This window comes from Bufo gargarizans, chromosome 8 (genome assembly GCF_014858855.1).
Source record: "Bufo gargarizans isolate SCDJY-AF-19 chromosome 8, ASM1485885v1, whole genome shotgun sequence".
NCBI classification, from domain to species: domain Eukaryota; kingdom Metazoa; phylum Chordata; class Amphibia; order Anura; family Bufonidae; genus Bufo; species Bufo gargarizans.
The window spans coordinates 138,433,174-138,460,600 of NC_058087.1; the positions used below are offsets into that span (position 1 = coordinate 138,433,174).

The 27,427-nt window shown below is 43.4% G+C and overlaps 1 protein-coding gene across 1 annotated transcript in view; it reads right to left on the bottom strand.

Annotated features, from left to right (window-relative positions):
- GPRC5B (G protein-coupled receptor class C group 5 member B) overlaps window positions 1-27,427 on the bottom strand; it is a 45,675-nt gene that overhangs the window by 4,950 nt on the left and 13,298 nt on the right. The window contains exons 2-3 of the mRNA XM_044302709.1: window positions 11,859-12,868; window positions 5,157-5,269 (exon numbers count right to left, since the gene is read on the bottom strand). Coding sequence (XP_044158644.1) covers window positions 5,157-5,269; window positions 11,859-12,864 — 1,119 coding nt within the window. The 5' untranslated portion in view covers window positions 12,865-12,868. The remainder of the gene's footprint in view (window positions 1-5,156; window positions 5,270-11,858; window positions 12,869-27,427) is intronic.

Here is a 27,427-nt window from a genome sequence, read left to right on the forward strand (position 1 = left end):
AATATATTACTAATCAGGGACTAAAGTTCGAGGCCCAAAGCCAGGGGACTCCTCTCTGATAGTCCTGGAACGGGTACAGACCCATTCATTTTTAATGGGGCCGCAAAGATGCGGACAGCACACAGTGTGCTGTCCGCATCCGCACCTTCATTTCGCGGCCCCGCAAAAAAATAGAATGTCGTATTCTTATCCGCAGACACGGACAAGAAAAGGCATTTCTATTATAGTGCCGGCCACGTGCGGTCCGCAAAACAGTTGAAGACGTGTGAATGGACTCTTACACTGACATAAAAATAATACAATAGATTCCAGGACTCTCAGGCCTCTTTCACACGAGTGAGTTTTCCGTCCGGCTGTGATGTATGAAGCAAACGCATTACATCCGGACTGAATCCTGACCCATTCATTTCAATGTTTTTCACGCGTCATTTCTGCGTTCAGGAAAATCGCAGCATCTTCTATATTCTACTTTTCACGCAGGCCTGGTTCCATAGAAGCAAATGGGGCTTCAGTGGAAAACAGATTGCATCCGGATGTAATGCGTTTTTCACTGATGGTTACTAGGAGATGTGGATTTTTATTCTTCAGTTTTTTTTCACTTATGGGAAAAATGCATCAAAAACTGATTACACATGCGCGCGGGGAAAAAAAAATGAAACACTGAACGCAATTGCAGACAAAACTGACTGAACTTGCCTGCAAAACCATCCGTTTTTTTCCTGAACAGATCCTGAGAGAATCCATAATACTTGTGTGAAAGAGGCCTCAGGGTCACACAGCATTATAAATCATTATTGTGTGTGTCTGGCCTTAGGTTTCTTTCATACAAGCTTTAGGAATAAATCAGCGTCTGTGCAGGAAAAAACGGATGGTTTTGCACGCAAGTTCAGTCAGTTTTGTCTGCGACTGTGTTCAGTGTTTCAGTTTTTTCCACGCGGTGCAATATGTTTTTGATGCGTTTTTCACGCGCATGAAAAAACTAAAGAATAGCAATCTTTATCTCCTAGCAACCATCAGTGAAAGACGCATCGCATCCAGATGCAATCCGTTTTTCACTGAAGCCCCTTTCACGTCTATGGAGCCATGGCTGCGTGAAAAACGCACAATATAGAACGTGCTGTGATTTTTCCCGGATGCAGAGATGATGCGTGAAAAACGAGGCTCATCCGCACAGATTCATTAAAGTGAATGGTTCAGGATTCAGTCCGGACGTTATGCGTTCGCTTCATGCATCGCACCCTGTGAAAGAGGCCTTATAGTAACTTAGTAGTGGTAGAGTGTTGCTTCTGTGTACATGGTAACCATTTTGGACCGCCACCGTCTAATCCATATTTATGTAGTATGAGTCATTATACACTCTAAGGGGACACACCCATCAAATGTTTTATCACATACTAACAAACTATATATAACTATTCTTTATAAAAAAAATTACATAAAAAATTGGTGGATGGTTTTCTAGATACAATTTATTGAAATCACTCCATGTATTGTTCTTCCTGTCCTGGCTCTTTAACTTCCTGCTGATGGCGCCGAAAGCTATACAGTGGACGGAGCCAGAAGCAGAAGGTTTCACCCACTGTGTGGTGGACGGAGCCTTCTATCCACTCTATAGTTTACGGTGGTGGCGGCGGCTGATTGGTCAGACCCCCACCTATCTGATACTGATGACCTATTCTCAGGATAGACCATCAATATCTAAGTCCCAGAAAACCCCTTTAGAACCCTTTCAAATTTTTCTTATCATTCCCTATCCAGAGGATAAGGAATAAGTATCTGATCGGTGGGTGTCTTATCTCTGGGATCCCCACCGATCCCCACAACGAAGATCCCGTTTCCTCATATGAATGGAGCATCAGGTTGTGGATGTGACGGCCCTTCCATTTTTTCTCTTTGGGACTGGCAGAGATAGTTGAGCACTGAATGGACCAGCAACGAACATGCTTGACCTGTTGCTCCATTTATATGAAGACACAGAACCCCAATTCTCGTGATCTGTGGGGGGTTCCAGATGTCATACTCCCACCTATCTGATACTGATGACCTATCCTGAGGATAGACTATCAATATCTAAGTCCCGTAAAACCCCTTTAAAACCATTTCAAGTTTTTCTTAACTTTTTCCCTATCCAGAGGACTGGGGATAAGTATCTGATTGGTGAGAGTGTCTGATCGCTGGGATCCCCACTGATCACCAGAACAAGGATCCCGTTTCCTGATATGAAGCATCAGGTTCATGTGACTGCCCCTCCATTTTTCCCTTTGGGACTGCCAAAATAGTTGAGCACTGAATGCAGAACTTGCTCGACCTGTTGCTCCATTTATATGAAGACACAGAACCCCCGGAATCGTGATCAGCGGGCGGTCCCAGGGACTAGATCCCCTCTGATCAGATGCTCATCCACTATCCTGTGGAAAGGGGATCATTTTGTATTCTTGACCCTTTTGTCTAATCTGCAACTACCCCATTAATCTGAGTGAAACTGCTTTGCATTTACCCAATTATAATGTCATAAATAAAAATATCCGTAGGGTGAGTTTAGTGATGCTTCGGTGTGCACATGGGTGAGAGATGGGTAATGAATCCTATACCTGTCAGTGTGTTATGTGCACACGGTGAGAGATGGGTACTCGGAATGAATCCTATACCTGATCAGTGTGTTAGTAATGCCATGTGCAATGAATGGTATATGATAATTAACACTGTGTGAGATGTGAGATGACCACAGACAGGAATATCTCATTAAGAGCTTATAGGGATATCCAACCATTGTTTCTGGAGGAGGGGGCTAATGACTAATAAGCCGAGCACAAATCATTGCTGCAACAAGCTGCCTAAAGCTTCTTCACCCGGAGGACGTAACCCCTACAGCTTCAGTAAGGGAAAAAATGATTGATCTGTTTTGGTGATGAGTAAAACCATGTCAAAGGCAAAAGCGTTTTCTGATGTAAAATAAATCAGCGGTGGAATCAGTGCTCAAAATGTGACATGTTCACGTGTTCGTAATTGTATAGACTATTAAAGGCATCGGATGAATATATGACATTACTAGTAGTTCACTTATTGAGCAAGTTGTGGCTTGAAGTGTAAACCCTTCAGTTATTAGGGAATCGCTTGTACAACAATTCCCTAATGTTCATGTACACACAGTATTGAAAACACAGTAAGAATTGGAAAAAAAACTGACCCTGGATTTCCAAGAGTAATTTTGCAAATTGACCTCAATATACGTAGTACATAATATAATACTTTGATTTACATATCTTGCACGGTTCCTCCTAAGTAATAGTCCAGAGCTGTATTCACAATTCTGCAGGTTGCTACTGGAACCAGTCAACAGCTTATGACAGGCACCCCTTTAGTAGCTCAGATGAGCTTGTGTATATATATATATATATATATATATATATATATATATATATATCTATATCTATATATATATATACAGTGCTCTGTTGTTGTTGCATTCTTGGATAGATTAAAGGGGTTGTCCGGGATTTTAATATTGATGACCTATCCTCAGATCGGCAGTATATCAGATCAGCTGTATGAGGAGATGGCGCGCGCAGTGCGCACGTGCCGTCTCCCTTCTTTCTTCCTGCTCGCTGCTGCTTTGCCATAGACAGCAGCTGCGAGCAGGAAGAGAGAAGGGAGATGACACGTGCACATTGCGCACACTGTCTCCTCATGCAGCTGATCGGCGGGGTGCCCGGTGTTGCACCCTGCCGATCTGATATTGATGACCTATCCTGAGGATAGCTCATCAATATTAAAAGCCCAGAGAGATGGCACATGCACATTGCGCAGACAATGAGCCAGCAGGGAATGCTGGGTAATTTCAACTCAGAAGCCTGCAGAATTATGAATGCAGCTGTGGAGTAGTATGGAGTATAGTGTAGACTCTGGAGTATAGCTATAGAAGGTGCAAAAGGAAGCATGCCTTATACAATGGAGCTTATACAAGTGCCAATCAACATGCCGTATCATCGACCTATACTTGTTACAGGCAAGAAATCTGCCATTGAAATGGACCCCAATGTGTTCAACTCTCTAAAGTGACCCTCCAGTTCAAGAAAAATAAAAATATCACATTCACTGGAGGATGAACAGAACACTTTCCTGGTGACCTCCTTTTCATCTTTTCAGCTGCAGATCTACTGATTCCTGAGCTCCTCTTCTGTCATCCAAAATGGCAACACCGCTTTTCAGGCTATCTGATGCACACAGTGGACTGGTAGTCCAAGACACTTCCTGCTTTTCCAGCGCTCCTCATGGATTGGCCAGTAGTGGCCAATTCGAGGGGAGAAGAAAATGTCTTGGACTACCAAATTCACAGTGCATAACAGATTGGGGAGATCAGGAACTGGTGGATCCTTAGCAATGAGGTGAACAGGCACCAGGTAAGTGTCCTCTTGATTCTCCAGTTAATGTGACCATCCGTTCCATAAAAAAATAACTAGGGAAGGAACAGAAGACTTGAATGATGACCTCTGGCCTCCTTTTTATCTATTTAGTTGCAGATCCGCTAATTCTCAATCTTCAATTCTGCCATACAAGATGGCCGCACCGCTTCTCAGACATCAGTAGACCAGACTACTTCCTACTTGTCCAGCCCTGATCTTGGATTGGCCAGCACTGTTCAAGTGACCACTTCTGGCCAACCAGAGGGAAAGAGGAAGTGTCTTGGATTGCAAAATGCACCAGGTAGTCCAAGAAGCGGTGTGGACATCGGGGATGGCAGAAGTGGAATCCGGGAAATGACGGACCTGCAGATGAAGAGATGAAAAGAAGGGCATCAGGTAAGTGTTCTGTTTATTCCCCAGTTAATGTGAATTTTATTTTTTGAACTAAAGGGTCGTTTTAAGTAGAATCCATCTATAAACTGTACAATTATAGTAGTTTTCTCTATCAGTCATGACCGCTATTGATGTCTTCTCAGTAGAACTACTTACTGTCCTAAGGTCCTGAGATAGGACTGAAACGCTGCATGGATATAGGCCAATAAACCCTCTTTTCGACAGGAGTGCTGCAGATTTTTTTTTGCATATTGTGTTGGACCTCTGATCAAGATCTAGAACGTGGCACCCATCCACTCTTATTCTTAATTTAGAAGTGCTGCCTTTTTCTAATTAGTTTTGCATTGGCTCATTACTTACTGTTCCACCATTGAGGACAACCGCCATCTCAGTAGGCTGATACACGTTACTTCTGAACGGTGCGCTGGGTCTGCTTCCTAAACTTCCGTTGCGAAATCCCCCAGATCGTATGGCTTCATGAAACAGAGTAAACACATGGATTAGTTTTATGGAAGTATACCGTTACTTAGCAGCTGAACGAGAAACCTTGTCTCCATGCTTAATCGATTACCCCACAACCTTTATGACCGAACCACAAGTTTCTTATCATTGGGAAGCAAACAACACATTCCTGTAGTATATTCTTAAAGGAGTTTTGCCATAAACTAGTTTTGACTCTAAAGTTTATATTTCATCAATTACTCTTTTTCCCATTCCTCCTCGGATTTTTTTTAAATTTACCTCATTTGCAGTTTTCTCTTATCCCCCATGCTTGAATCCTACTTCCTGGTTTGTCATGTGACCACTGTCCCATCATGCTTTAGACTAGAAAGTAAAAGAAAATTGGTTTAGTTGCCCATAGCAACCAATCAGATTCCTCCTTTCATGTTTCAGAGTTCCTTTGGAAAATGAAAGGTGGAATCTGATTGGTTACTATGAGAAACTAAGCCAGTTTTGATAAATGGAGCTCCGCCTCCTCTTTAATCAGCTGATCAGCCGGGTGTCAGACCCCCGCCGATCAGATATTGATGACTTATCCAGAGGATAGGTCATCAGTATTTACTGGCTGCACAACCCCGTGAGTTTCATGGCTGGAAACCCTATGATCCGGAACGTAAAGGGGCTGCGAGCTGGATAATATGAGATATACCTTCTAAAACAGGAAATCACATTCAAATTCTAGTAAGGATGGGAGTTGAAAAAGTACTGCTAAAGCCGACCATACAGTACAGTAGAGATTCTTGATGGCCATTCTCTGACCACCAACCGTCCTTTCTGTGGCACAAACTAGTGTGACAGATGCAGACCGATGGCAGGTATCTGTGAAAAAGTTGATCTGCCATGTTGTATTTTTTTGGGGTCATTGTTAGGTGCTGTAGATGAAAAAAGTTTTTCATGCTGAATGACAGATTTACATCACATCAATGGAAACCCAGACTAGGCCACAGATCAAACCAGAGGTCCATCAGTGATTTCTTGTTTAACTTATGGCATGAACTTCACAGACAACCACGTATGACAAGTGGTTCAGAAATGGCCGACTGAAGCCAGTACTGAATGGCCAGCTTAAACATGGCATATTGCTAGAATATACCTTGGTAACTGGTGGAGGTCCAACCTCCTAAGAATAAAAGGGACTACTAGGCAGCTTTAGCGCGGCACCTCCTTTTCTACATTTTCACTGCACATCGGCACTCTTGGCAACCCGACTATGTAGAGAAGTGCGGCTGGGCCCATTCAATTAAGTGGGGCTGCAGCTCCCTACATAGCGGGTGGCTAGGGTGTCGCTGTGCAGGGATTAACAGTAAAGAGGCTTTGGCGCCATACCAGTGCCTTCACATTAAGGCAGGATCAGTGGGGGCCCAAAGGTCAGACCCCCTACCCCACTGAACATAAAGCGACGGCATTTCCTAGCGAGATATCATCACTTTATTAGATGAGAATATCCCTTTAAAAGGGGTTGTCCGGGTTCAGCTGAACCCGGACATACCCTTATTTTCACCCAGGCAGCCCCCCTGAGGCTAGCATCGGAACATCTCATGCTCCAATATGCTCCCTATGCGCTAAATCGTGCAGGGCAAGGTCTCTTTTGTTTTCAATAACACACTGCCGGGTGGAAACATGGTGCTGCCCTAGCTGTTTTACTGGTTAGGGCAGCGCTAAATCCCGCCTATCAGTGCCGGTGACGTCACCGGGCTTCCTGGTAGCCCCATGAAGAGCCCGGTACCCCACCAGATCTCCAAAAAATGCCTTTGCCCTGCGCGATTTAGCGCAGGGCAAAAGGAGAGCATCGGAGCATAAACTGCTCCAATGCTCAAGTCAGGGGGACCGCCAGGGTGAAAATGGAGGTATGTCCGTGTCCAGCTGAGCCCGGACAACCCCTTTAAGGGCAGAGATGAATGTGTTCTGATAATATTCATTATCAGTACATTCCAGGAATTTGCAGAAGATTTATCAAAACTGGTATGATTAAAAACTGGCTTAGTTGCCCATAGCAACCAATCAGATTTCACCTTTCACTTTTCCCAGGAGCTCTGAACAATAAAAGGTGGAATCTGATTGGTTGCTATGGGCAACTTAGCCAGTTCTCCTTTACACCAGTTTTAATAAATCTCACTGTGTCTTTAAAAACTGAATGGACTACAACTATAAGCAAACAAGGACTGTGTGACCCAGCCACAGCCCTGATGACCAGACGCCCTTTCCTTCAGGGCCACACTTAGCCACAGGGCTTTGGTTCTTAAAGAGGACCTCTCCCCTCTCCTGACATGTCTTGCATCCCCCATATAATACTAATTCTGGAGCATCTAATCTTATGGCTCTATGTTGTGCCATTACTGTATTATTCCTGCTAGAAGTTTACAAATAAATGCCCAGTGTCTGACTCTGTCCGATCTGTGCTGCTGGTGTCAGACTGTACAAGGACACCACCCCCCAACTGGTAACACCCGTCTGCACCTTAACTGCTAGTAATTATTTCAGAACTTCAAGCAGGAATAATACAGGAAAGGTACAACACGGAGTCATAACAAGTGATGCTTCAGAATTGGTATTATATGGGGGTGCAAGACATGTCAGGAGAGGCGACAGGTCCTTTTTAAAGGAACGTGAATGCATGAATTAGAGAAAAGGAAGCCGTTCTACCATATACTTCTGCTAAGGGGAATCTGAATACTTCCATATACATACAGGATGCAAGGGCATATTATAGAGGAAGCCTCTTCGGCAGCTAAGGCATGGCTGGCTTTATAGAAAATGAGGCAATAGGTGACAAGGAAAGCAGATCCTTCCATTGCCGTCTTTAGACCAAAATTTTAGCCCACATAATGCTGCCATATACAGTCCACATAGTACCACAATACAATAATACTCCCTTAAAATAGGCATGTAATATTATTACATAGTTTGGACATAATACAGCAGAAGATCTCCCAAATGATACCACCATACGCTGCTGTGTGTTTTTTTTTTTTGGGCTCCTGTTCTTGGGGGAGCCTTAACAAATGAGGAGCCCTAGGCAACTGCCCAGTTTGCTGATCCATGAGAAATACCCTGAATGGAGATGTTGATACCCAAAAGTAGATGTGTGAACCTACACTGGCGACCCACGAGCCAGTCCTTCTTTCCTACAAGTCAACCTTTAGGCACTCCAGTCTGTAGATGGAAAGTGCGGTGGCTTCCCGCACGGACCCTATGGACCTCTCTTCTCTGTCTACACCTCTAATAGGCGACTATAAGTAGTAATACTGAACAACACAAACATTTGATGACCCCGTAAGGCGAGACAGCCTTGTATAAAATCAAAATATTTAGTATCCTTGTAAAAAGGTACAAAAATCCTCGTACACGGAGTGCTATGGGGTCGGCACGGTTTTACAGTGGGTTTATAGGAAGGCAGACTCCCTTTCTGGAGGAACTGCAGTAATGATTTTGTCTGTCAGCCCATCAAATGATTTCTATTACGACCTACAAATTAAATGGACGGCTCTGAAAGTTCTTAAAAGGTAAGAGTCTGGAGGCAGAGGAGATAAAAGCCTCCTGGTCGCGCCGTCCTGTGCTAGTGTGCGGCCGTTAACCCTTATTATGCTGGTTATATTGGGAGTTGCGTTTGTTCAACATTCCGGAAGAATTCCTTGTACATTTCTACCTTAGGGCTCATCCACACGGCCGTTGGATGTTTTTTTACGGTCTGCAAATTACAGATCTGAAAACACAGATATCGGCCATGTGAATTCTGCATTTTGCGGAACGACCAGCCCCTAACAGACCAGTCCTATCCTTGTCCGTAATGCAGAACTTCCATGCCGACATACGGACATGTAATGCACAGAGGAACGGACATGGGAAAAAAATAAGTTCTTATATTTCACAGTGCTCGTTCAGCAAAAGGCATGTATCATGTAGAGAAAGTTAATACCAGGCACTAATGTATTGTTATTATACATATTGCTTCCTTTGCTGGCTGGATTCATTTTTCCATCACAATTCACACTGCTCATTTCCATGGTTACAACCACCCTACAATCCATCAGTGGTGGTCCTGCTTGCACACTATAGGAAAAAGCGCGGCCTCTTTGGTGGCCGGGACCATGGAAGCGCACATAGGCACACATACGCAGCAGCTCCGATTCTGGCCACCTCGTATCTGCGCTGCAGCGGTGCCCATAACCCCTAGAATTCAGCAGTGTATAATGTGATGGAAAAATGAATCCAGCCAGCAAAGGAGGCAATATGGACAATCACAATACATTAGTAAGTGCCTTGTATCAACTTTATCTACATGATAAAACACCATTTGCTGAAGTGAGAGAACCCCTTTAAATATCTCTGCACCCAAGCATCACTTATAATACTGGCGTCATTGGGTGGCAGACAAAGCCTTTGAGCCATTGCTGCAGCTACCTCTGAACCCCCTACACAATCTCAATGTCACATGCACAAAGATTTAGGGGACAATTAGCCTATTTTTATTTTGAAGCAAATTTCTTAAATAAAAAAAGAAGCATCTAGAGAGGCAGTCCTGACATATGGTGGTTTGTCTTGCCGCTCAGGTCTTTCTATGGCTGCAGCAATCTGCTTTAACAACATAATTGACTCCTTTTGTCCTGGTGTTAGGGTCCATTCAGATGTCCGCAAGTGTTTTGCGGTCCGCAAGTTGCAGATCTGCAAAACACGGATGCCATCCCGCATGCATGCCGCAGTTTGCGGACCGCACATAGCCGGCCCTATGATAGAAATGGCTATTCTTGTCCGGGATTACAGACAAGAATAGGGCATGCTCTAACGTTTTTAGAGCATGCCCTCCAGAACGGAACTACGGATGTGGACAGCACACGGTGTGCTGCACGCATCTTTTGTGGCCCCGTTGATATGAATGGGTCCGCACCCGTTCCGCAAAATTGTGTAACGGATGTGGACCCAGAACTACGAACATGTCAATACACTCTTAGGGCTCATGCCCACAAACGTAAGGGCTCCATGCCTGTGCTGCGGACAGCAAATTGCTGTCCGCAATGCACGGGCACCGACCGCGGGGCGACCGCATGCGGATCGCGGACCCATTCACTTAAATGGGGTCCGCGATCTGCATTATTTGGTCCGCAATGCTAAAAAGTAGTGCATGTACTACTTTTTTGCGGTGCAGAGGCACATAGAGTAAACCCACATAAGCACTCCGTAGTGCTTTCGTTCCGTGCCTCTGTTCCACATCTCCCGGATTGCACACCCATTGAAGTGAATGGGTCCACGATCCGTGATTCTGGATTCTGCCCGTGTACTGTGGACCTGCCGTATGCAAAAAAATGTAAGTTACTCCGTGTGCATTCCATTTCTGTATGTCCGTATTTCCATTCCGCTAAAAGATAGAAAATGTCCTATTATTGTCCGCATTACGGACAAGGATAGTACTGTTCTATGAAGGGCCAGCTGTTCTGTTCCGCAAAATACGGAATGCACACAGATATTATCCGTATTTTTTGCGGATCCGTTTTTTGTGGACTGCAAAATACATACCGTTGTGTGAACAAGCTCTGATACTGAGTGCAGGAGACAAATGGTATATACACTGAGCAAGACCTTGACTAACGGTAAGATACATGTTGCAGCTGATGGAGCCCCAGGAGACAAAGCTTCAGAAGCCCTGATCTAGCGCATGCACTCCTATAGGTTCTGGGTTACCACATTTTCAATCACTTAAAAGGGTTTGGCCATGCTTGGGGGACTTTCAGCCCGAAAACACACACACGTCCCCCCATCAGTCATGTCACTCATTGACACATGGGGGATTCATCACCGCTGCGGCCAGTCATTGGCTGCGGCGGTGCATGTACCCGGGTGTTGACACGTGGGACTGCAGAGCATCAGTGGAAGTGGAGGACTAGAGGAGCAGGAATGGGGAGCCGGTAAGCTTTCCTCTGCGAGTCTGGCAACATGGGAGGGTCAAGCCGAAAGGCCCTCGAGCCTGGACATCTTTTTAAAGCGGTTATTCCCAGCTGGACATTTATAACATATCCACAAAATATGACATAAATATCTGATAGGTGTGGTTACCACCTGTAGGACCTATATCTATCTCAAAAACAGCTCTCCTTCAATTTCTAGCCTGTTTACTGTGCTAAGTCCCATAGAAGTAAATGGAAAAGGCTGTGCATGCGCAGCTACTTCTCCGTTCTCCGGGCAAAGGGGGAGGGGGGTTCCTTTTGAACTTTTAGAGCTATCTAAAGCTATCTTGTGGAAATGGCATAAATGTCCAAAATGGGAATAACCCTTTAAGATCCATTCACATGAAACAATAACCAGTAGGTAAATTGACACATCAAATTCACAATGTTTCACAGTTGAAAGGCTATGTGCACCTTTGCAGCCAGGTACTTGATTTAGCAATCTACTGTTTTGTGTATACAGTTCCTATGCAGATCTATGTATCTCCATGGAGACAGATTACAAATAAACCCTTTGCAGTCATGTGCTTCTTTACTCCTGCTGATCAGGAGTCAGTTACTGTAATGAATTCCCTTCAAACAGTTTTTGTAATATCAAATATAAGTGACTTGTCCCACTTACCTGCATTGTGTTCATCCATGGAAAAAGCTTTATTTTCCATGTAGCTCCGGGGCAGCTGAATATCTTCCTCAAAAGGTGTTTCTCTCATACGAGGTTGGGACGTATCGAAATAATTTGTTGCGTTTTCTTGTGGTGCTGGTAGAATGGTACAATGGACCTCTATGATGGCATGGAAGATGAGAAACACCCATCCACTCGCGATCAGGGCAATGGCCAAGGTAGGATCATTCCACTTGTCTTTTTTCTTCAGTTCGTTGTTACCATAAAGATACATAGTCATCCAAGCCACCCATATCAAGACAGAAAGAAAAGTTGTAATAATAAGGCATATTCCGTTTTTTTTCCATTTCTGAAATTTTCCACACAGTGTGAAAAGCGAGAGACCGAAGGTAACCACTAGGAGAACCATGACATAAATTAAAACCATGACAAAATCCATTGGCTCATAACTGCAGGCCATCTTCTTCTCCCTAACGACTGTTAAGATAATCCATTCGGTAGCAATAATGACTTGAACCAACACCAGACATATAACCATTCCAACAAGATGGCAGCCTGATGGGCTCTTGCCATGCCGGACAAGCTTACGGATCCTCCAGGCTTGAGCAAGCAGACATGAGAAACAAAGGGAAAATAAGACGCCCCACAAGAACCTTCTAGTAGAGCAGATCGCTTCGTCTTCTTGTATGATGAATGCAAAAGCCAAGCCAAACAATCCAAGAGTTCCAAGAAGAAAAAGGAAATGTATTCCCAAAGGACTTTTCTTCTCCTTCTCTGTGATGAAAGGGAGTCTTACCAATAAGATCAACATAAGAAGCAAGGTTGTAAGGACGCCTGCACCAGCCACGGCCTCCACAACTATCCCCCAAATGGCATCCAGGTCGCAAAGGTACACGTAGCGTGGAAAAATGTCCAGGCCACAGCCTCTCGACGTTGTGGAATTTTCAGAAGATCCATAGCCAATCACGAAAAAGAGGAGCAGGACAACAGCTGGGTGGGTTTTCATGTTTCTACAAAAGAAATTAACTGGTTAGGGTTGGCTATGCAATTACAATTACAATTTATTATCCTGTGTAAGGAAATGAGTTCTAGCACACAGAACAGGTAGAGAAGGTGTGATCTGGTACACAGGACAGGAAGGGAAGGTGTGATCTGGTACACAGGACAGGAAGGGAAGGTGTGATCTGGCAGATAGGACAGGTAGAGAAGGTGTGATCTGGTACACAGGACAGGAAGGGAAGGTGTGATCTGGTACACAGGACAGGAAGGAAAGGTGTGATCTGGTACACAGGACAGGAAGGGAAGGTGTGATCTGGTACACAGGACAGGAAGGGAAGGTGTGATCTGGCAGATAGGACAGGAAGGGAAGGTGTGATCTGGTACACAGGATAGGTTAGGGAAGAGTGGTCTGGCACACAGGAGAGGTTGAGAAGGAGTGGTCTGGTACATAGGACAAATAGGGAAGGAGTGATCTGACACACGAAAAGGTAAGGAACGGTGATCTGGCAATTAGGACAGGTAGAAAATGTATAGTCTGGCAGATAGGACAGGTAGAGAAGAGGGGTGGTCTTGCACATAGGACAGATAGGGAAGCGTGGTCTGTCACATAGGGCAGATAGGAAAGGGTGGTCTGGTATACAGGAAAGATAGGGAAGGTGTGGTCTGGTTAATACATAGGACAGGTAGTTAAGCGTGTGATCTGATACACAGGACAGGTAGGGATGGTGTGGTCTGGCACATAGGACAGGTAGAGAAGTTATGGTCTGGATATAGTACACGTAGGGATGGTGTAGTTTGGCACATAGGACAGGTAGAGAAGGTATTGTCTGGACATAGTACAGGTAGGGAAGGTGTGATCTGTTACACAGGACAGGTAGGGAAGGTGTGGTCTGGTACACAGGGTATGTATGGAAGGTGTGGTCTGGCCATAGAAGAGGTATTTACGGTGTTGTCTGGCACATAGGACAGGTAGAAAAGGACTGGTCTGGCGTATAGGTAGCGACAGTGTGGTCTTGCACACAGGTTTCTTTCTTCTTATATATAGCTCATCTTAGAAAATCCTAAATTTCACAGTAGTTTTAGCAGAATATTCAGAGGCATTTTCTGTGGATATATACTTCACATTAGGACCTTCCCCTCCATTATACGCCCTGTTCTCCCCTTATCTACTACAGATAAAGTATTGTATTTTGTCACAAAACCACTTCATACTGTCATCAGCATCACACTGAAGTGATGTGGAGAGAGTCACCATGTGCCACTTATGGATTCCTCTTGAGGTTAGAGTAGTTCACATTCCTTGCAAGTGTCTTTTCATGCACAGAATGCAAATAACAATAAAATCTTATCCCAATCTCTGAAAATTTTAAAACACCTACTTAAGAAATCAGCTTGATAAGTTATCTTTCAAAATATCTTCCTGAAGAGACCTTCAAGCTCAAAATGTGGAATGTACTTTTGTGCGGTGTTCAGGAGTCCCATAGACTTTGAGTGGAGTGGAAGTACAGATGCTCAATGGCTACTCCATTCAAACAGGAGACACGGGACCAGCTGGTCTCATGATTGGTGAGGGTCCCAGCAGTTGGACGCCTACCAATCAGACATTTATGACCTAGCCTGTGGACTGCTAATACATTCTCATTCTGGGACAATACCTTAAAGAGGTTATGCCATGACTAATGCGAAAAATGAAAATCAGGCATCATACAGTACACGATAATCTCTTTCTAACAAAGCTAGAACCAGCCCTGCACCTCACATGGATCCAGAGATCTCCTCATTTATTGCTCCAATTGCTAGATTCTCTTCAGACCAGCAGCTTGGGGTGTGGACCTTCTTCTGCAGCTCTCTCTGTCACAGCTCAGGGGACTGTCCTTTCTCTTGCAGCTCTCTTACTGTAAGGCCTTGTCCACATTTCCGTTTTTCACGGACAGCACACGTACCTATTGATTTAAAATGTGTCTATTCACATTTCAGTATTTTTTTTTACTGACCGTGGGTGAGTAAAAAAAAAATCATGGAGACGTGCACTACTTTGATCCATGATGCGGACCAAGCACGCCCATTGAAGTCTATGTATCCGTGAAAATCACGGACACAACACGGATGGCATCCGTGGTGCGTCTGTTTTTCACTGAAGACTAATAGGAGATTCTTTGGAAATTAATTTTCAGCTGAGCAACGTCAGTGAATTACGGATGACACACGGATGGTAAAAACGGACACATGGACCAACCACGGATCCTTCACGGATGAAACATGTACGCCTTTTTTACACGTACGTGTCACTGACACGGAAATGTGGACGAGGCCTAAGTATCACAGCTTCTATCAGTAGATATGGTTAGCAGTTGAAGGACAGAAGTGAGCATGTGCGACCACCTCAGTAGGTGGACGTGCACATCACTATACAGAATAAACACCAGGGGACACCAGTATAATAAAAGAAAGAGAACATCTCACAACCAGAGTATTTTTGTTACAGAAAATTACAAAATAACTCCTTTTTCATGCTGAATTATATTTAAATAAAATACATGTAGTGATGACACCGCCCCTTTAATGTCGGTGTACGGACTGAACTGACGCCTGATGCGCTCGCCGTGTTTCCACCTTCCAGTAAGGGTTACTTAAGATCTTTAACAAATGGCTTAAAAACAACATTCCACTACGAACCTCCTCCTCCTTTACAATTTGCAAATGAATAATACATACGGTAAAGTGTGATGATTATTCTACAGACCACGCGGTTTCCTGCGACTGTTACTCGGGCCGTCAATAATAACCGCACAGATTACATTTCTCACATCTCAGAACAATAATTACCAATCACAATGAAAGCAAAACATTGTAAAACTAGTTACCAAACGCTTTTGCGTTAAGCACATTTTATTACAGTTTATTTTTCTTTTAACCATTTGTGTTCTTCTTGTTCTAGGTCCTGTAGCTCGATAAAGCCTGAGCCACACAGAATCTGCAGACCCGGCCGTGCCCAGGCTTTCCTTTACCCGGGGCATAGGTTCATGTCACTGCCCAGGCAACGTGGCTCGCTGGTTGTCGACCCCGGGTGCACATTCTCATTTGCTCAGATAACCTCTTTAAAGGGCATCTGTCCTGGCTGACCTGTTACATGTGCGCTTGGCAGCTGAAGGAATCTGTATGAGGCCTCATGCACACGACCGTTGTTGTGTTCCGTGTCCGTTGTTCCGTTTTCCGTGATTTTCTGCGGACCCATTGACTTTCAATGGGTCAGTTGAAAACTCGGATAATGCACCGTTTGTCATCTGCATCCGCGTTTCCAGTCCGTCGAAAAAATATGACCTGTCTTATTTTTTTCACAGACCCACACAAGATTGTCATCCGCGCGTCCGTCTTTTTCCTATCATTTGCAAGGCAAACAAGATTTTTATTTTCACTTTCCTTCATGTCTGGTGATCCTCCAAAAATCAAAGAAGACACACGGAAACAAAAACTGATCACGGAACAACGGAACCCCGTTTTGAAGACCGTGAAAAAATACTGTCCTGTGTGCATGAGGCCTTACACTGGGTTCACACCTGAGCGTTCTGAAAGGAGCGCTCTGTATGCGCGATTGTACCGGCGTTTGCAATCGCGCATACAGAGACAAGCGAACGCCGATTGTCGCGCGTTCCCGAAAGTCTATGTACGGGAACGTGCGTCAAGACGCCCCAAAGAAGCTCCTGTACTTCTTGGGGCGTCGGGCGCTTTACAGTGCGATCGTACACGCTGTAAAACGCTCAGGTGTGAACCCAGCCTTAGTCCATGTTCATATGTGCCCGCAATGCGGAGAAAAAGGAAATTTCAATATATGCAAATGAGCCGTTACACCTAGAGGCCCTGCTCTCTCTGCACCCGCCACACCCTCTGCACTTTGATTAACAGGGCCAGGTGTGATTACGATTTCACTGTCAAAGTGCGGAGGACGCGACAGCTGCAGAGAGAGCAGGGCCTCATTTTTCTCAGCAATGCGGGCACATAGGAACATGGGACCAACACAGATGCCTTCAGCTGCCAAGTGCACATGTAACAGGTCAGCCTGTGTCATAGGTGCAAAACTGCTGACAGATGCCCTTTAAATGTTTAGGGGTGAGCGGGCACAAACTAGAATTCAGACCCTGAAACCCATGCACCACTAACCATTTGTGAAAGTTTCCTAAATTTCCTTATTCTAGACACAAAATCTCCTCGTGGCTAAACTATTTTAGCCCAGCGTTACCCTGGAGATTCTCAGCGAAGACAAAATACGATACAATGTGACAATACGGATCTCTACATCTACTTCCTTTTTCTTCCTGAATTATTTATCATCTAGAAGTGTGAAATCTTGCTCATTATGAATGAAGGGTTTAATATACGTGTTGTTTTATCAGCCATAACACAGAACGTGTTACTCAACAGAACGACATTATAAAGAGAATTTTTATCCGGAGGCGGCTAGTGGGTGCTAGAGCACCCAGCAGGCAATATGCTATATAGTTTGTCCTCTGAAAGGATTGGCTAAGAGGGGTCACATGATCAGCAGCATGGCCCCCCGAGTAGTCACACGATTCCTCTCCTATGTAATGTATGCTATATTACAAAAGGTATACGACCCTAGAGGCTTCTAGAGGAGAATATGGTGCGTCATGGATTTATGGCAAAAAAAACTGGCTCCCTGTCTCTTCAGCTTATGTAGCTTCTGTGCATGAGACCTCACCAAATAAGTTTCCACTCACTGACAGCAAGCAGAAATCTTTATTTTATACACATAATATTAGTCTATAATAAAACATTGCATCACTTTTTGCTATATAACAAGCTTTGTTTACCAATAAAACATAATAATAATAAACTGTATTATGTTTACATCCTTAAAGGGAATGTGTCGTCAGAATATGACCTATTGTTTAAATTAAAAAGGACCTGTCCCCTCTCAAACTAGAATTCAGACCCTGAGACTCATGCACCACTAACCATTTGTGAAAGTTTCCTAAATGTCCTTATGTGAAATAATTGTATTCCACATGAAATGACAATTCGGGAACTTTTTTTTTTAAATGCTTTTGGATAAATGTACAGATGGGAGATACCAGTTAGGGGGGTGTCCCTGCACAGTCTGACATTGTGTAAACAGTTCTGCCAGTGTCATACTGTGCAGGCACACACCGCTAACTGGTGCCACCCATCTGTACCTTTAACCATAAGATTCTAGCAGGAATAAGAGAAGAACGGCACAGCATAGAGTCATAGGAAATGATTCTCTGTTATTGTATGGGGAATGCAGGTAGTTTCTAAAACAGACAAGTCAAGAGAGGTGAGAGCTCTTCTTTAATTTTTATGTTAGATATACAGTATATATATATATAATTATTTTTTTTACAATTTTGGGTGATTTTTTATTTATTTTCCATGTCACAATATATGTAAAAAGATGCTCTGTGACCTGTGCAGAGGTCAGGAGAGAGCAGATAAGCTGTGATATCACCTATTGTGAATGGTGGATCCTGTCTATCTATCTATCTATCTATCTAGAGTTGTCCCTCCCAAAAAGATAGAGCCCACCAACTAATGCTGTCAGTGGGATCCAGTGGGGCCAGACTAATCTATACACCAAAAAGAATGAATGTCCCCCACTAGTAAAGAACAATCAAATACCAAAAATCTATATCTTTATTAAATTATGCAAATCGTGAACAACAGCGGCATTCATGTGCAAGCAAAGAGGATACATTGGTACTGCAGTAAATGGTTATATATATTCAGTGAGCTACATTTATTATTATGTGACAGTAGCTGCTCCCAGTCTATGCCCGGAAATGTTGCCCTCAACCCAGGGAAATTAGCCTTTCTAAAATTCAGTGTCTTTGCTCTGCCCGGCAGAGTTTGCTTCTTATACTTTAGGGGGAATATAATTATGTTGTGGTCACTATTACCTAGTGTTTCTCGAACAGTAACATTTCCAACAAGCTCTGCTTCATTAGAAATTACCAGATCCAACAGAGCATCGTCCCTAGTGGGAGCTTCTACAAACTGGCCCATAAAGTGGTCTTGCAGCAAGTTGAGGAATCTTCTCCCCTTTGCAGTTGAGGCAGAACCATGACCCCAGTCAATGTCTGGGAAGTTAAAATCTCCCACTATGACCACTGTACCAGCCTTTGCCACCCGCTCTATTTGGTTATATAGTTGTGTTTCTATCTTCTCTGTGATGTTAGGGGGTCTATAGATTACTAAGTATAATTTTTTCAGTGTTTATATCCCTTTGAAATTCCACATCCTCACCCAGAATTGCCTCTTTCACACTTGTCTTCAGATCACTCCTCACATACAGGCACACGCCACCACCTTTTCTATTGACCCTGTCTTTCCTAAATAGTGTAAAACCCTCAATATTAACAGCCCAGTCATGTGAAGAGTCCAACCATGTCTCAGCCACACCAACTACATCTATGTGTTCCTCTAGTACCCTAGTCTCCAGCTCCCCCATTTTGCTAGATAAACTTCTGGCATTTGTGAAAATACATTTTAAATTACTATTACCTGTAAAGTGAATATCAGGGATTTTGGGGTTACCTTGGTTGATGTTTGCATGTAACAGGTTCTTGTTACCAGCAGTTCTATTTTTCATCGGTGTAAAGTTCAGCCCAGTCTTCTCCCTACTTTCCTCACTAACCCCAGCCCCCACTAAATCCCCACTGTCCCCGCCTGACGTGTTGACAAAGCGGAATGGTGAGTGAACGGAGGAAAACTGATGTATTATGAGTGGATCCTTTTCCATTCAGAATGCATTTAGGCAAAACTGATCCGTTTTGAACCGCTTTTGAGAGCCCTGATCTCACAAACGGAAAGCCAAAACGCTAGTGTGAAAGTAGCCTTATACAGTAATCTTGTCAGCACAGCAGAGCCAGAGAGCCACAGATGTAGCAGAGTTGAGTTTGTTTGCCTGCCAGAGTTAATGCTAACGCCTGCTGGGAACCAAGACAAAGCCTGAAACTGTTGGAGAAACGTTTATTCAAGTAAAGCTGTTATTGAACTTCATCACAAGGTCTTGACTCAATTTATTTCTTCAAATCCCTTGATTTTTTCCCCTTATTTGCTCTGCTTCGGATGAGAAAGCCTGGGGTCGGGTGTATCCAGGTAGGAGCACCATGACATGTGCACCAACATTAAGGGACATTTCGGCCACCCTGCACCTCTCTTTGTCATTTCTACACCTGGATACCATCTACAACATCACTAAAAGGGGTCCTGTGCCCTTGTTGCTTCATTGCAACTGGCGTCATGAAAAACATTTGCTTTAAGGGACCCATGGCCGCTGCCGTGCGTCACATATAACCATAATATGTACCAACAGCTCTTCCTTAACACGAAGAAGACCTTCATGAGCACTTTGGATAATGACACCAAGATTTACACAAATCAAAAAAGCAGATTGTCCCTTGATGCAGTTGATTAGTACTTTTTCCATTGGTATTACGGTCATGTACATCTTTGGGTGCAATTTTTATTGCATTCCTACTTATTTTGGACAGAATATTTTTTTTTTCAATTGGTCTTTTTTTAAAATTTTCAGCATTTTTCCTCTAAAAGTTTAACTTTCTAGGTATCTGTAGACTGTTGCTTCCCCCTTCTCTGTCAATTGGTCGAACAGCTGCTCTGAAGGCTGGACCTGTAGTCCATATCTCATAAGATAAATTGTTATCAAACGGATATGAATATAGCTATAATAAGTGTTTAGGAGCTGTCAGGAAAGTAAAGCTAAGGGCTACAGATCCAGCTGTCAGAGCAGCTCTCTGATTCATTCATTGCGACACAGAAAGCTTTATGTGTCCAGTGTTGATGAGAAGAAGCCTCTTCTAGGACGTGTTGACTCTTATTGGCAGGTCTGTACAATAGCAGGGATCACTCCGCCATCCATGTGCAAAAGGATCTTGGCAGCAGGACAGAGCTACTGGGCATGTGTGACCACCAGCACTGGACACATTAGGTGGACATTCTGAGAGGAAATCATGTAACAACAATATCTAGACACAGGAACATTTCTTAATGATTCCACTTGAAATTTTTTTTTTTTTCGTGTGATCTAAAAGCAAATTAATATCCACACATGGTACAATTCCTTCAAAGTTATGGCTCTTTCACACTTGCGTTGTCCGGATCCGGCATAGAGTTCCGTCGTCGGGGCTCTATGCCGGAAGAATCCTGATCAGGATTATCCTAATGCATTCTGAATGGAGTGAAATCCGTTCAGGATGCATCAGGATGTCTTCAGTTCAGGACCGGAACGTTTTTTGGCCGGAGAAAATACCGCATCATGCTGCGCTTTTTGCTCCGGCCAAAAATCCTGAAGACTTGCCGCAAGGCCGGATCCGGAATGAATGCCCATTGAAAGGCATTGATCCGGATCCAGCCTTAAGCTAAACGTCGTTTCGGCGCATTGCCGGATCCGACGTTTAGCTTTTTCTGAATGGTTACCATGGCTGCCAGGACGCTAAAGTCCTGGCAGCCATGGTAAAGTGTAGCGGGGGAGCAGTATACTTACCGTCCGTGCGGCTCCCCGGGCGCTTCAGAGTGACGTCAGGGCGCCCCAAGCGCATGGATCACATGATCGCATGGCACGTCATCCATGCGCATGGGGCGCTCTGACGTCATTCTGGAGCGCTCCGGGAGCCGCGCGGACTGTAAGTATACCGCTCCCCCGCTCCCCACTACTACTATGGCAACCAGGACTTTAATAGCGTCCTGGCTGCCATAGTAACACTGAACGCATTTTGAAGACGGATCCGTCTTCAAATGCTTTCAGTTCACTTGCGTTTTTCTAGATCCGGCGTGTAATTCCAGCAAGTGGAGTACACGCCGGATTCGGACAACGCAAGTGTGAAAGAGGCCTTAAATACATATGTAAAAAAGTCTTAATTTAATGTTTTGTCTATTTGGGGATCAGGATACACCGAGATCACAGGCAGTTTTTATTGGCTTAATATAGTGCCATGGAGTATATTACGCGTAAACTGGAAGCTTGGGAAAATCTGACACTGACATTCATAGGTAGAGCGAATATGATAAAAATGGCCTTGTTGCCGAAACTTCTATATCTTTACAGATCAGCTCCTACGAAGATCCCCCATATCCACTTTGATTCCCTGGATAAGATTCTTTCCCCGTTTCTGTGGAAACACCAGTCCCCTCGCATTGCTAGAAAATCTTTGAAAGCCTTATATAAATCAAGGGGGTTTGAGATTACCAGATATGTATTTGTACTACATCGCGGCCCAATTAGTGTATGCCTCTTGGTGGATTAGGGCGGATGCCAATAATCCTGCAGTGGTGTTAGAGGCGGCTCTGGTGGGTTCCTATGAGGCATTGGCCAACCTGGTGTATCGGGGGGGAGTAACCTCAGCCTTGCATTATACTGAAGCGATGGCGGCAGTGGTGATGGCTTGGAAGCAGTTTGTGGTGACGCATATTGAGGGTGAGGGGAGTGATACTTGGTCCCCGTATATACCATTGTGGCGCAACAGGCAGTTGCAAGAACTGTTTCATCTATCTGATCATGAATTTTGGCCCCAAAAGGGTGTGAAGTACCTTACTCAATTATATGTGGATGGGGTCTTCTGTTCATTTGAGAGCCTTCGCAGGGAATACAATTGGCCCCATACATGTTTCTATCGGTACCTCCAGCTGAGACACACCTGTGAGGCCCAATTCAAAGGCTTATCCCTGTGTTTGAAATGTGGCCCCATTGAATCTGTGGCTAGGTTGAAACAACCTATCATTCTATGTTGAAATTATAAAAATGCAGGATTCGCCGCTCTGTCGCTCCTTTGAGCGTTGGAGGGTTGATATCCCAGATGTGGACGCGTCTCATCTGGAGGAACTGAGCTCTGTCTGGAAGAACACGGTAATAAGCGCTCGGGATCAACTCATTCAACTTAAGTGGGTGCACAGGGTTTATCTCACTCCAGGGCGTCTGCATCATATGCGTAGGCTCCCAGACCCTTCTTGTACCAGGTGTGGAAAACCGAGAGGTTCTTTATATCATATGATATGGACTTGTCCGGTTGTGCGGGGGTACTGGAGTGAGATTTGTGGTTTTATCTCCTCGAAGTTGGGGCTTCCGGGGATACTTTCTCCTATAGTTTGTCTGTTGGGTTTGGTGGCAGAAATAGTTCCTACCAAATATGGAAGGAAGTTGCTCCGTTTACTCATGTTCTATGGGCCGAAAAAGATCCTTTTGAATTGGAAACCACCAAAGAACCCTACTCTTGGTTCCTGGATACAACTGATAAATGCTGATCTGCTCACTTATGCAGCGAGGGGAACGCCTGATAGATTCGATCAGATTTGGGGCTTATGGTTAAGTAAGCAGGGCACTATCTGATTTTATGTGTAGGGAACTGGGACTCCAGGTTGAATGAGTGTGTGTGAATGGTTGTCTGGTCCTGTACTAGTAAACATGACATGATGTATCGCGGGACTGCCTTCTTGTTTGTAACATATTGTCGCTGTGTTATTCTGATGTATTTCCCGCATAGGGATCCTTGTACAAGTACTGGATTACGGACTTGTCGTCCGGTTGTCTTTGTTTTCTGTATCCCTTTGGGATTTGAGAAGTTTGCAATTTTAAAATTCTTCTATAAATAATAAAAATAAAAAAAAGTCTTTACATTTTTCTGCATATATTTATTTATTTTATGCACTTATATAGTACTACAATATTCCGCAGCGCTTTACAGACATTAGCATCCAACTGTCCCCAATGGGGCTCACAATCTATCTCATAAAAAAGTGAAAGCAATAGAGGTATAAATGCCGACATTTTTTAAATGAAAACCAATTGAAAAATGAGTTGAATGCAGGGATACAAAATGCCCATAAAGGTGTCAATAGCCTTTAACCTCAGAGGTATAGCTATAGAAGGTAAAAAAAATAAATAAAAAAAAAAGGTGCCTCTGCCCTGTTTAAAGAGACTAGTTCTATAAGGCTACTTTCACACTAGCATTTTTTTTCTCTTTTCTTGTATTGAGTTCCGTCCTAGGGGCTTAATACCGGAAAAGAACTGATAAGTTTTATCCTAATGCATTCTGAATGGAGAACAATCCGTTCAGGATGCATCAGGATGTCTTCAGTTCAGTGACTGTACATTTTTTGGACGGAGAAAATACTGCAGCATGCTGCGGTATTTTCTCTGCCCAAAATTCCGGAACACTTGCCGGAATGCCGGATCAGGCAATATTTTACATTGAAATGCATTAATGCTGGATCCAGCCCTAAGTGTTCCGGAAAAACTGATCCGGTTTTGCAATCTGCACATGCGCAGAGCTTTATAAATGTGAAAAAGATAAATACCATTTTTCCGCATGACAACCGGAGAGACGGATCTGGTATTGCAATACATTTGTGAGACAGATCCGTATTAGTCTACAAATGGTATCCGTTTGCATACACATTGCCGACGACGGAACTGCCTGCCGGAATCCAGCGACTCTAGTGTGAAAGTACCCTAAATTGCATGTGATAGTTCAGGGGATCCTATTATTTATGTATAGATTTTGCATTGGGGCTCAGAAGCTTGATGATTTGTTTGCCATTTGCTCTTACTTTGCTTCAATTCAGAGCATGTCTGATCCCAGAGCTGTAAAAGTAACATAAAATAAGTGTATAACATAACTTTACTTTTGATCATATAAAAAGTTATTTGTGGGTTTACTGTAAGGCCGGCGGTACACAGACATCATTAATAATACAGAGTGAATGACTACGCCTACTATCCTCATAGGCACAGTTGGGGATGTCTGTGAAAAGGTTAAAAATAGAAATAACTTTTAAAAGGATCAAAGATGATCTTTAATGCTCAGTGGAAACAGCTGTTCATAAATATAAAAGTCTTAAAGGGAACCTGTCACCGGGATTTTGTGTATAGAGCTGAGGACATGGGTTGCTAGATGGCCGCTAGCACATCCGCAATATCCAGTCCCCAAAGCTCTGTGTGCTTTTATTGAGTAAAAAAACCTATTTGATACATATGCAAATTAACATAAAAGAGTCATATCTTACTTGTGTGACCAGAGAAGAGTCATATTTTCAAGCTCTGACTTATCTCAGGTTAATTTGCATATGTATCAAATAGTTTTTTTTCCACAATAAAAGCGCACAGAGCTATGGGGACTGGGTATTGCGGATGTGCTAGCGGCCATCTAGCAACCCATGTCCTCAGCTCTATACTCAAAATCCTGGTGACAGGTTCCCTTTAAAGGAACACTAAAGCTAGAAATGCCAAAAGTAAACAGCAGATAATCTTGTTCACACTGTCAAGTCTGCAGCATTTTCGTCTTGTAAAAATCCTGCAGAGAACACAGGGGAGTTAATCATCTGCTGATCTGTTCCATTTTTGGCTTGGCCAAGGGACAGGCCTTTATTGGTTACCTTACTTTCACACAACTTTGCATAAATCAATGGTACAGGCAGATATAATAAACTTTGTAATATACCTTATCAGAGAAAAATGACTTGTTCTCCACTTATCAACTCCCCCCCTTTCTAAACGAAATTTCTCTTTGAATTTGTGAGAAATACATCTTGTTAGACCATGACTTGCTGCCTGCTCACTGAAGGATCAGACTGCATCATCCCATAGAGGTCTATGTAGAGGGGAAGTGGAAAGACGAGGGAGGAAGTGCAGAGAGAAACAACTGCTCAGCACTTCTCTGAAAGGATCATTTTGTTTTCGGGGAGATAGTCCGTGGCCGGTAGCAGCTTCCTCCCCTTCCCACTAAGAACACATGAATCAAATAAGCATGTGTATGAGGGGATCAGGAGCGATAGCTTTCGTCCAAATTAGTGTTCGACCAAAAGCTATTTTATATTTATGGACAACCTTAGGTTAGACTGTGCCTTGTGGGGTATCTTCCGTCAAATGGCTTACATTCATACAGGGTACAAGAAAATACACCATTCAGTATCATAGTGTCAGTGTCAAACAGGATACCACCTAAATAACAGTACTGTACACTGGCCTCTGAAGAACTACAATACAGTATCTAAGTACTTAGTACATAAGTAGCAGTGCCACACAAATAAATGCCACCATACTGTGCTCAAATAATACCAACATATAGTGACCAAATAAAAGGTCAACACAAAAAAATTATACAATAAACTATACAGTATAATAAATAATACCGCTATACATTTTGTATTAAGATTTGTAGTAGTCACAAACTTGGGCACTGATGAGCCTGGGTAGCCGCACAGTTTTCACCCCCCTGCCCATCATTGGTTGGGTATGTCCACATGGTCAGGTTTCTTGATGCAGTTTTGGAAGCCAAAACCAGAAGTAAATTCAAAAAAAGAGAAATCATATCTGTCCTTTTAAAGGCTATGTACACCTTCGGAGGCAATTTTCTTTGATTACTGCATGTTACTCATTTTTGGCTAAAAATCATTTTTTTTTCAATTGGTCTTTATTAAAGATATTAAGCTGTTCTGTCCCAAAGGGTTAACTGTTTTTCTAGCTGTGTGACTGGTACTTTCACTTTGTGCCAGTCATCTAATAAACTACTCAGAGCTCATAAACACTTATTTAAGCCACATTCGTATCAGTAAGCTAAGAACTGAGCTATAATGAGTGTTTATAATGTCAAAGATCGGAGATAAGGATCCCGTCAGCTCCTGGTCTGACGGAAAATACATAAAATCCAAAAAGTACTTCTAGAGCATCTCAGCTCTGTACAGAAAACAGGGCTCCATATTTTTAATAAAGACCAATTAAAAAAAATATTTTTAGCTCAAAATGAGTACAATGCAATAATAATAATAATAATAATAATAATAATAATAATAATATGCCCCCAAAGGTGTACATAGCCTATGCATACCTTTCTCTCCTTTTATGATCTAGTCCTGATTTTGTCTTCCAAAGCCACATCAGGAAACCTGACCGAATGGCTGTACCCTTTCCAAATTTCCAGCAACAATGGATGTTATCTTGTATTGAAAGCATTCTCTACCACTAACCACGTCTTGACCCATCACAATGTATCCTGGGCTGCTCCACCTTCCATAGATGTTATCCTTTGTATATTCGAGCACAAAAGCTTGAGTTATCTTTACATCAGACATATTATTCCACCCCCTCCCAAGTATTTCAATGGCTTATTGTCTCTGTAAATCCTACTGAAGGATGTGTGAAAAAAGTTTCACTGTCCATAATGGAGCAATGGTTTCACTACTTCACCCCCCACGGTGAGCTCATCACAATGGCGGGAAGACACTTTCATCTTCTCTGGAAGAGTTACAGCTTCTTTTTACAAATTGTCAGGAATACTACATTAAGACGTCTGAAATACTGGACCTCACAGGCTTGGTCTCGTTGAGCACTGGCTGTAATGTCTTGTAATGACAGCTGTTCATCAATCGGGTGGCGGTGGTGTTTCCATGTCTATGGATAATTGTCTTCGTAACTTAGCATGGCTATAAACTGCAACTCTGGTTGCCTCCACCTAATAAGAACCATCTGTGACCTGTGAACTTGAAGGACTCAATCAACTATGCTCTTCTATGAAGATTCTTAT